General features: G+C 49.4%; 1 protein-coding gene across 1 annotated transcript; it reads left to right on the forward strand.

Annotated features, from left to right (window-relative positions):
* The first annotated feature begins 2,576 nt into the window (after window positions 1-2,576).
* On the forward strand, window positions 2,577-10,569 carry LOC122406332 (uncharacterized). Its single transcript, XM_043411729.1, has 4 exons — window positions 2,577-2,666; window positions 6,396-7,620; window positions 7,669-9,115; window positions 9,279-10,569. The coding sequence occupies exons 1-4, from the start codon at window positions 2,577-2,579 to the stop codon at window positions 10,567-10,569; spliced, it is 4,053 nt and encodes a 1,350-aa protein (XP_043267664.1).
* The last annotated feature ends 1,079 nt before the right edge of the window (window positions 10,570-11,648 follow it).

Consider the following 11,648-nt stretch of genomic DNA (forward strand, 5'->3'; position numbering starts at 1 on the left):
AAAGGCGCGACGTAGCTCCGATACCGTGAGGCGAGCTCAGGGCCGGGCTGTAGTGGCACAGGTTTTCCGCAATTTCCCTGTGCCCATGGAATCGAGTGCCATGGCAAATGCGCTACAGAGGGGGAAGTCGGGTGCGGCCGCATGGGGGACTGGTTACTGATCCGGACCAGACCCCCAGGGGGGACTGGCTACTGACCCGGGCCGACCCTGCAATAGGCGAAAGCCTCTACGCGGGGGGACAATACGAATTAAAAAAAAAAAAAATTTGAACAAAGAAAGAAAATTTTTGAAAAGTAAATGGATGGGACGAAATTTTTGGGAAAAAATCCCCGGAGTAGCCCAGCCAAGGAGCGCAACGTTTGCCATCCATGCTACTTAAATGGGTTCCAGGACTGTCCCGGAACCTGCCAAATGTCCCGGTAAACACCGTTATAAACATATAAATGTCCTGGAATCTGCCATCAGATCTACTGTAACGTAATATTTTCCCGCGATGGGTATGATCACGTCCCTTCTCGGCTCACCCGTCTCGTCCTCTCGCACCACTCTCCGGCCATGAGAGTGAATTGGGCGCCAGGTACGAAGTACCGCCGATTACTCGACTTTTAATTTATCCGCTCTCAACGATGGTGACGTCAAATAACATAATATACGACACAGAGGGCACGAGAGACACGAGCGACCGAGGACGGTCCGGCTACTCAGCTCATCTGAGATACTGAAAGGTAGAGGGGGGGGGGGGGGATCCTTGGGGAAAAGGTAGCAATTCTCAACGCAAAAGAATAAGCCAAGACAAAGCAGAATTCAGGACAGATTTCAGACTTTATTCGAAGTGGCCGAATAAGTTCGAATACAGCAAAAAAAGATAAATTATAACAGGGTTGGACTCGATACAAAATAAAGTTTGAGCGAAATTAATTCGGGGAGACGTCAGGTCGCATAACTTTGACCTCTCGCGCGGTAACGAGGGATTTCACGCGGGGCGCGCCCGAATTCGTCGGGTAATAACGCGGTTAACGATTCGCCTCGTGGTCGCCCGGGTGCCGTAGGTAATCGACAACCGATGCTCTGGCGTGCAGGTACAAGGTAATCAGCCATCCGCCAGGCGGATGCTTTAGGTAAAAGGTAAAAGGTAAGCAACGCCAGGGCAGCCGGTGCCTTAGGTAACTCAAGGTAAAAGGTAAAGGGCACCCGTTCGACCGCGAGAAGTCCGGCAATACGCGACGAAAGGTAACCGAAGATAACAGCGGACGAACTTCGGCCAAGCGTGAGGTAACGCCGAAGTTCCTGCGGGTGCAGTGGAAGTAATACGAGCTCACGCGAATAAAGAATACGATAAAATAGGGAAAATGAGCGTCGGATTAATATTGGCGAAGATAACAAAGATAATGCAATAATACAAGGTAATAATGCTCACAATAAGGTAACAGAAAATACGGTAAGCGTCACGCGAAATAAAGAAAGAACAATGTAGGCGAAGGTAAAAATAACGGTTGAAAAAGATTTGATACGAAAGACAAAATATAACGCCGTATAAACGATGCTCGCCAGCGCGAGCGAGAGAGACAGAGCGCAAACAAATGCGAGGTAACGTGCTCGCTAGAGCCTCGGCGCGTGCAGGGAGAGAGAGGCGTCATCGCGTGGAATATTCCAGCGCGTACTACGCAATTTCACAAAGACTCGAACTCTATAATTACTCAACTTTAACGCGAAACTTTAAAGAATTAACTGAGACCAAATTAATAACGAAACACTGATCAAGCTGAGCCCCTCAAAACGACATTATCAAAAGACTGGAAACACGGGAAGTATCGGCCGCAATCTCGCTCGATACTTCGCCCTCGTGTCCCACTAAAACGCCACATAATCTATAAGAAACCGGAACTATATTCCGAAGCAATACGAGAGAAGAAAAGGGCTCGACTAGATCAGTGAATTCGGTGGAGACAAAGAGTTGGACTTACCGAGGAACACGCTCGCTACACTAAGGGATGGCTCGTTAGACTTGGCCTGGCCGCTGACTCACCGGTACGATGTTCGAAATTAGACTAATTGTGCGTGCGAGTGGTCCTCGCGATTCGGCGTTGTCCCCACCACCGGGCCCCGGCGTCGCAGCGCTCTCGCGCTAGGCGCGAGCCCGAGCGTGGACTCTTGGCTCGCGCTTTCGCGCGGGGTTTTCAAATGAGGAGCGCGTAAGGAATGTAATTTTGATTACGCCTTTTGCCCGAACGGGTTAATAACGACTCGCCTTTGGTTCTCACTTCCCTCGCTCACTCGGAACACTCCTCTCGACTTGATAGCCGCGATCCGGGTGTCTTTCCTCTTGGGGATCCGGCGGGCAGCTCTGGACGGACGAGGGGAGGCCTCCCTCACGACTCCGGACGTCACGGGGACGTGGTGGGCCCACAAAATGAACCACCAGGTACAACAGCACCTCGCCTCCAGAAAAACTCCCCCAGATCCCACCTGACGAGGCGCCGGTTCACACGGACTGTGACACCCGAATCCACGGTAGTGCGGGCGGTGCAACTCTGGCTCCAGCGGGAAAGACACGGGCGGCGTTCAAAGTATGGCCTATGCCAGCGTGCACTTTCAGCCGCCCGCAAGTTCGAGAGTGTTATTCGATGCTCGTTGACGGTGTGAGAAGAACGATCTTTGTGAGCGAGGTCGGTTCAACCCATCGGAGTGCCTTAACCAAAATAATGCTGGTGGAGGGCTCTTCGGGGGGCGACAACACCAAATCTCTCCAATATCAAACGAAGCTGTCAAAATAAACGTCATTAGGACTTGAAACAGGCAAACTAAAATTCTCTCTCTCTCTTTTTTGCACGCGGAGGTAACAGAAGGTAAACAGGTAAATGACGCTAGCAAGGTAATACACGGGTTACTAAACTAATACTTAGAGATACGTGACGCTGAATCTCGTTCCGAACATCTCCCAGTGAGTCGAGGGGCGTCCAAAAATGGACCGTAAATCCGGTCCACTGGTCGACACAAATCGTACGAGTGGCGGGGCAGAAATGTCACGTCACACTACATATATGTAAATATATCCGACGGCAGATGTCAGAAAATTCTTCTAAAAGATGATTATTACCCAAACTTTTGAAAACTTTCACGACTATTCTGGAAAAACTATAGAATGTTTGATCTACCGGAAAGCAACGGAAAGATGAGGCATTTTGAAAATTTGTCGGATTTGATTTTTATGAAAATTCAATTTAGTAAAATTCAAACCCCACATATCCCTACTCATGGGATAATGTCCTAGATAGCGCAGCATGCTAAAGAGACGTATTCGAACCAAATTTTTCTATAAAAGTTTTCCGGGACACTATCGGAAGTTTCAAAAGTCTTGGAAACAAACGTTTTGAATGAAAAATGTCCGCGAACTATACAATCGTTAATTGGATTACTATACAATCAAAGTAACTTGAGATATCGGTAACGTATATAACATAAAAATTTTGTAACGAATATTCAGCGTGAGATTATCAAAAATTAAGAGCTGCAGTGTGAAATATGTGATATTTGTCAAAAACCGGGTTCAAAATTAAAAACTCAGTGAAAAAGTATTCCGAATGAGGTAAGTAACATATGCACTTACGATTCCATGAAAGGTAAGTGTAGCATACGCATTTTTTCAGCACATTATTTTTATAAAAAAAAGCCGTCCTTTCGTAATTCCAACGTATTCGCCGGTCTGAGGATTTATTTATTCTGCAGTTCGAGTCACGGTATTGAATGCTTATACAACTTCTCGGCAGCCCTCGTTCTTTCCGCGATTTTTTGTGAAAAAGTTCACGGCTACGTGTTGGAAACGGAGAAAAAAAGACGAACAACGACGACGGCGATCATTTTACAGATTCTTCGCGTATATCATCTGTTATGTAGAATTTTGTTTATCCATTCAAAGGAGCATAAATCCTGCCACAGTTTTTTGTATCATACCCGATATCGCTTTCTGAATTCTCGTTTTCGACGTCCTCATGACAAAAGTTCACTCGAGGGTCTTAGACGATTGTCTTTCAGAACAGAAAATTTTTGTAAACGAGTGCTTGCATTTGCGGTCACAACTATGATTTTTGGCATTCGCGGTCGCGAATACGAAAGAAATCGGAAACTTTAAAAATGAGGTTATCGGTTGGCCATGATGGAATATTCCAGGTCACGTGTCCAAATTTCGTAGCGCGTTCTATCCTTCGACGTCGTTTCTTATTTTTGCGCATTGAATTCGTTTCTTCGATGATAAAACACCGAGTCCGGATAAATATTCTTTTCGAGTCATTTGTGTATTTTACACGTTATACAATGTAAAAAAAATTCTGTGAGTGAAAATTTCTATAAATTAGAGATTTTTCCGTTTTACAATTTGAGACAAGGTATTAAATGTTTACACCAGTTTTCGGTAATTCTTTTTTCTTCCGTAGTTATTTAATGAACAAGCTCATGAAATATTGAAAACGAAGAATAGACATTTTATTCTGAAATGTGAATTTATTGTTCTCCTGCAAAACGAAAAACCGCCGATGGAGATTTTCATTTCTAATGAATATTTTTTTTCTCCCCGATCAAAATTTCCGATCGACATGTACTAGTTTCATGAAGCCCGTTGTTTTTCGTCATTCCCTGCGACTTTTGTTGCATCATAATCGTTCTTAAAAAAAAAATGTAATTCCAGCCCATAAAATTTCGGTAGGCGATTCGTATGAACGACGCTACGCAACGTGAACGGATATATGAGACGGAGGGTGTGTTCGACTTGGGCGCTTACACGCTTTCAGCGTCCGAACGTCCTATAGCACTGCATATAAACGTGAGCGCTGAAAGCGTGTAAGCGCTCAAGTCGAACGCACCCGGAGAGAGTGGCAAAGTTTTTTTGTACTAGACGATGAAAATGTTCGTATTCGCCGGTCTAGGGATTATTTTCGTTCTGTAGTTCGCGTCACGGTACTAGATACTTATATCACTGCGCGGCAGACCACGTTCTTCTCGCACTTATTAGTAGTGAACGAGCTCGCGTCTACGCGTCGAAAACGAAGGAAAAACAGAAGACAACCGAAGTTGACCATTTTATTCATTTTTCAAGTAAGTATATTGTACGTTATGCGGAATTTTATTCATCCATCCGAACGAAAGTGAACTATGAAAGAGCTTTCTCTGGCATTCTTGATTTTTCGTTCAGCGCCCGCGATTTCGACGTCCTCATAACAAAGGCTCATTCGAGCGTTTTACACGATTGACTTTCAGAACCTTTTGCATACGCGACAATAGAAACGGTACAGGCTAAGGCTAAAGTCGAAAGGAATGTTTTTTCTCTCTTAATAGCAAAAAAATTTCAGTATCATGTACGACTACTTATTCAATCTACGGAAAAATTATGTTTTCGTGTCGTATCGCTCGAGCTGAATTTCGTTACCGTTATTTCATTCTATCTTCCGAGCATTTCTGTCTCATCAAAAAGAAATATAATCGATTTTTGCAAATGAGTATTTTCATTTGCGGTCGCGAATACGAGAGAAATCGAAAACCTTGAAAATGAGGTTATCCGTTTGCCTCAATGGAATATTCCAAGTCACGTGTCCAAATTTCATTACGCGTTCTAACCTCTAACGTCGTTTTTCATTTTTGTGCATTGAATTCGTTTCTTCGATATTAAAACACCAAGTCCCGATAAATATTCTTTCCGAGCAGTTTGTGAATTTTATACGTTATAAGATGAATGTGAACTCTATAAAAATTCTTTCTATGATGAAACTATAATTCAATGGAAATAGTTTTGCCGATCGATTCGTGTTCTTACGTTCATATAATGCTAACGTTTGTACAGAAATGTGATTTTTTTTCAGCAGACCAAACATTTTTATTTTCGCCGACTGAGCGATTTTTTGCATTTCACAACTCGAAATACAGTATTGAATGCTTCTATTACTATCCCGGGTAATCGTTTTTCTCCCCGCGATCTATTACTTGAAATGCTAGCTAGATGTCCCAAATAAAGAAAATATGGTTATCCTACGGACATTATTTTTCCGTACATAATTTTTATTGTACTGCCATTGTCCCTCTGAAAATGAACACGTAATTCCAGTCGCATGTTTTGGCTTGACGATTCGTATGAACGACGCGACACCGTATAAACGAATATATGAGACAGAACGGGTTTTTAACTTTTTTCTCTTTACAGGATTGAAAATTTTTATATTCGGCGAACTAAAGATATTTCTAACCTGCAATTTGAGACAAGGTATTGAATGTCCATACTATTTCTTGGCGGTCTTCGTTCTTCCCGCACTTTTTAGTCAACGAGCTTACGGCTACGTTTTTAAAACGAAGAGAAAACAGAAAACAACGAAGGTGATCATTTTATATATTTTTCGAGTATATACCGTTAGAACTCACCGGGAAATTCGGGCAAACGGCCGTCGGGCTCGGCCGCTCTTCGGGCAGCGACTCAAGCGGCGCGGATACGGCTGTTGGGAGCCATATTCGAACGGGTTTGCGCCGTGGACGTCGAGAATACTTCCGTGGCCCAGCTCGACGGGTTCCTCTCAAACGCCAAGGACCTTTGGGGTAAATTCAGCCTCATGCACGACTCCATACTGGAGAACAGCACGGACGACTTCCTCCAGGATGAATACTTCACGGAGGACGCGTACTCTCGGGCCTTCACGCTCTTTGGCGACATCACCGGGCAGGTGGCAGTGCTGAAGGACGGGATTCAGCATCGCGATCGGGAACGGGCGGGATCACCCTCACTCGATACGAGCGTGGCAACGGGAGACAGGTCATACCTGCCAAAGATCGAGCTACCATCATTTTCCGGGGAGTATACTCAGTGGATACCGTTTCGGGATCTCTTCACTTCGCTCGTCATCAATAATCGGGCTCTCTCAGATGTCGAGCGGATGCACTATTTACGGGCGTCGACCACGGGGGAAGCCGCGAAGCTGATCGCGAGCATGGCGATTGAAGCGGACTCCTTCTCAACGGCCTGGGAGACTCTTACAGAGCGCTACCAGAACGATCGGGTTTTGGTCACTTCTCATCTCGACACGCTCTTCAAAACGGCGGTGATCGCTCCTCGCTCTGCACGGGATCTCCACGCGCTCGTACACAGCGTCACCGAGTCATACAACTCACTTCGGGTATTGGGTGCTCCTATAGAGCATTGGGACTGGGTGCTGGTTTATCTCATTGCCAGACGTCTCGACCCTGGGACTCGGGAGGCGTGGGAGCTCAGGACCGGGCAATCTAAAGTTCCCCCGTCATTCACCATTGGTCAGCCGTCAGCCACGTCGGGTGGCGGGACAACCTCGCAAGCTTGTGCCTTCTGCCAGGAGAAGCACTACATTGCCGTGTGCTCCAAGTTCAGGCAGTTGTCTCCAGAGGCGCGTCGGGGCGAAGTACAGAGACTCAAACTGTGCTTCAACTGCTTGGGCCGGCACAACGTCAACGCGTGCAACATCGCTACGCGATGCAAGGAGTGTGGGCGCAAACACCACACGATGATTCATACCGGGTGGTCCAAATACGGGGATGCAGCCAAGGGTACGGGAGTCCCCTCAACATCGGGCGGCCAGCAGGCCAACTCTGGGGACGCAGGCGCGTCAACATCGGGTACTTCTCAATGAGATACGGCGGCATTAACTTGCGCGGCTTCGGAAGGTGCACGACCAGCGGTGCTCTTGGCGACGAGCCAGGCGCTTCTCATCACCAACTTCGGAGCTGCTCATCGGGTACGAATGCTGCTGGACTCGGGGTCCGAGTTGTCCCTCATCTCTGACAAACTCGTTCAGCGGCTCAAACTTCGTCGGGAATCTTCCTCTATTTCAATCATCGGGATCGGCGGGATTTCATCGGGTCACACTCGCGGGATGGTCTCATGCACACTTCGCTCAATTAACACCACGGATTCTCTCTTAATAAAAGCATTTATTATCCCCAAGTTAATGCCAACTCTGCCTTCATTCTCTATTTCGCACCCCCACTGGCCTCATTTACAGGGTATTCCTCTAGCGGATCCAGATTTCTCAGTTCCGGATACGGTGGATCTCATACTGGGCGCAGATGCATACGGGAAACTGGTACGTTCTCAAATTCGACGCGGGTCTCCTGAGGAACCCATCGCACAAAATACGATATTCGGGTGGGCAATATTCGGGCCCTGCAACGAAGCTCACAATTCCTCGGGTTGGGTGCAGCATGCCGCTGTCGATCACGGGTTTCAGGCTCTCCAGGACCTCCTCGCGCAATTCTGGGTGCAAGAGGAGGTGCCAGTGCAGTTCGGATCGGATCTCACACCGGAAGAGCAAGAATGTGAGGCTCACTTCGTCGCTACATATTCTCGGGACAATTCGGGTCGATATATCGTTCGGTTGCCTCTTCGGTCGTCCACAATCCAGCTCGGCCAGTCGTTTCATACGGCGCACGCTTGCCTCAATCGGCTCGTACGAAAGCTCGACCGGGACTCTCACTACAAGGGACTTTACGACACATTTCTCGGGGAGTATGAGTCCCTCGGGCACATGTCGCGGGTGCGGGACGACGAAGTCGGTCGGGATCGGGTCTATTATCTCCCTCATCACGGGGTCTTGACGACAAAACTTCGGGTAGTGTTCAACGGGTCGTGTAACACGGATTCCGGGACCTCATTAAACGATCTCATGCACACGGGCGCCAAATTACAAAAGGACATTTCGGATGTTCTCCTCTGGGCACGGCGCCACCGATTCATTTTCGCGACTGACATAGTCAAAATGTTTCGACAAATTCGGGTTCACCGGGACGATTGGGATTTACAACGAATTCTTTGGGTGGATGAAAACGGGAACACGGCTCATTATCACCTGACTACAGTCACCTACGGGACACGGTCAGCTCCGTTTCTCGCGGTACGGGTGCTACTCCAACTGGTAGCAGACGAAGGGGAGAAATATCCGGCCGCAGTCGCTCCTCTTACAATGGGGCGATATGTAGACGATATTTACGGGGGGGCTGACCAAATTTCGGAACTTCTCACCCAGGCGCGACATCTCATCGGGATTTGCACGGCGGGCGGCTTCCCGCTGGCAAAATGGCAGAGCAACAGTCCGGCCTTACTCACAAATCTGGGGTTCGGGTCGAGTCCGGAGGATTCACGCTCATTCGACGAGTGCGAAACAAAAGTTCTCGGGCTCGCATGGTTTCCGGGGCCGGACGTCTTCAAATTCACCTCACTTCCGTACACGGGCGGGCAAAGCATTACCAAACGGGTCATACTCTCGGAAATTGCTCAGATCTACGATCCTCTCGGGTTCCTCTCACCGGTGGTCATTCGGGCAAAAATCCTTCTACAACGGTTGTGGCTGGAAACTCGCTTGGGACGACCCCGTATCCACGGAGGTCGGAAAATCATGGGTCACATTTCGTCACGATCTGGCTCACCTCGGGAACATCGCGGTTCCGTGGTGGCTCAACATAACCTCGGATTCCACCGTCGAGATTCACGGGTTCTCTGACGCCTCACAGTTGGCAATGGGTGCGGTCGTGTATGTTCGGGTTACGGGTCCGGGAAAGAGCACCAGAACCGCGCTGGTCTGCTCGAAAACGAAAGTCGCGCCGATCAAACGGCTCACCATTCCGCGGTTAGAGCTCGCCGCCGCGTTATTGGTCGCCAAACTCGCGAAATACGTTCGGGATACGTTGCAACTCCGGGATTCGCGGGTATATCTGTGGACGGACTCCACAGTCACGCTTACATGGGTCACCTCTCATCCTTCACGATGGAAGGATTTCGTTCGGAATCGGGTATCCTCAATTCAAGAGCTCATTCCTCAGGGTCAATGGAGATTCATTCCCGGGCGGGACAATCCGGCGGATTGTGCTTCACGGGGACTAACCGTCTCTCAGCTCGAGCAATTTCAATTATGGTGGAACGGGCCACACTGGTTAGTCAAATCATCCTCACATTGGCCAGCTCATTTCACCGGGACGGCAGATTCAGCGGCGCTCGAAGAGCGGCCAGGTCTTACGCTCACTGTCTCAACGCAACCCTCACCGGTCTTCGACCTCATTCATCGGTATTCCTCCCTCACCAGGCTGTTGAGAATTACTTCATTACTTTTCAAGGCGCTTACAAACCTGAAGGGTGCGGGTCAGGATTCATCGGGCTCACTCCTCACACCGGGCGACCTGGAACACTCACAACAATACTGGGTCAAGGCAATTCAAGGGGCCTACTTCGCGACGGAGCTCAAGATTCTCTCGGTGGGTCAAACGCTTCCGAAGTCGTATCCATTCACACGACTTACGGCGTTTATTGATTTTCACGGGACCATACGGGTGGGGGGACGGTTGAAGCTCTCAGCCTTACAACCTGAGAGCAAGCATTCAGCCATCCTCCCGCGGGACTCACCACTCACGCGTCTACTCATCTCGGACGCTCACACGTGCACGCTACACGGGGGAACGCAGGCAACTCTGGCGTTTCTGCGCCAGCGGTACTTCTTATTCACCGGCGTCGATTACGCCGGGCCAGTCTCTCTCAGGAGCTGGCGGGGACGCGGGCACAAGACTTACAAAGGCTGACTGTGCATTTTCGTCTGCTTCACCACTTCGGCGATGCATCTCGAGGTCGTAACTGACGCCACCACTGACACATTCATCGCTGCATTCCGCCGTTTCACCGGGAGACGGGGTCACGTGCATACACTGTACAGTGACTGCGGAAAGAACTTTCAAGGCGCGGATGCAGAGTTGCGGAGACTTTTCAACGGCGGGACTCGGGAATCGCAACAGCTGGCGCAGTTACTGATCAACGACGGGACAAAGTGGGTTTTCAACCCCCAGGGCGCACCTCATATGGGCGGGAAATGGGAAGCAGCGGTGAAATCGGTCAAGTTTCACCTTCGGCGGACGCTTCGGGAGACCAGCCTCACGTTCGAAGAACTTACAACTCTTCTTACGCAAATCGAGGCTGCGCTCAACTCACGACCGCTGCAACCACTCTCAGAAGATCCGGACGATCTCTCCGTACTCACCCCCGGGCACTTCCTCATCGGGGACGCACTCACGGCTATACCTGAGCCATCACTTCGGGATGTGAACCTCACTCGGCTGGCGCGGTGGCAACTCATCCAGGAACGGGTCCAATACTGTTGGGAGCATTGGTCATCGGGTTATCTCCAGCAGCAGCAATCCATCTCCAAATGGCATCACCCCTCTCACCAAATCCGGGTTGGTACAATGGTGCTGCTGACTGACGAGAGTCTACCTCCGCTCAAATGGCCGCTGGCACGGGTGGTCGAGGTTCATCCGGGACCGGACGGGCTCATTCGGGTCGTCACCATTAAGACGGCGACCACGACACTCAAGAGGCCGATCGCCAAACTAGCGGTCCTGCCAATTCATCCGGGAGAATAATCGACAGCACGGCTGCCGATGGCGGGCGGAATGTTCGGGAATTAGCGAGGCTTCGGTGCTGGCGAGCGCTCTCGGGCTCGAGTGCTCGCCCCACCGCGGGCGTCGCTAGCTCGCGGGCTCGGGAATTCGGGAAACGTGAGACAATGGGCTTTTCGTGCTCTAGTTCTCACGCTCTCGCGGGGGGTCAGCACGTACTGGACAAGCAATTCGGGTGCGGTCGACGCGACGTGTGGCGCATGCCCACG

Source organism: Venturia canescens, chromosome 2, assembly GCF_019457755.1.
Source record: "Venturia canescens isolate UGA chromosome 2, ASM1945775v1, whole genome shotgun sequence".
Classification (NCBI taxonomy): domain Eukaryota; kingdom Metazoa; phylum Arthropoda; class Insecta; order Hymenoptera; family Ichneumonidae; genus Venturia; species Venturia canescens.

Excerpts from the sequence above, each read along its gene's own strand:
- LOC122406332 (XM_043411729.1), top strand. The coding sequence starts at position 2,577 with ATGCCAGCGTGCACTTTCAGCCGCCCGCAAGTTCGAGAGTGTTATTCG. Across the intron at positions 2,667-6,395 it reads GAACGATCTTTGTGAGCGAG|AACTCACCGGGAAATTCGGG; the intron begins GTCGGTTCAACC and ends ATATACCGTTAG. Across the intron at positions 7,621-7,668 it reads CGCAGGCGCGTCAACATCGG|GTGCACGACCAGCGGTGCTC; the intron begins GTACTTCTCAAT and ends CGGCTTCGGAAG.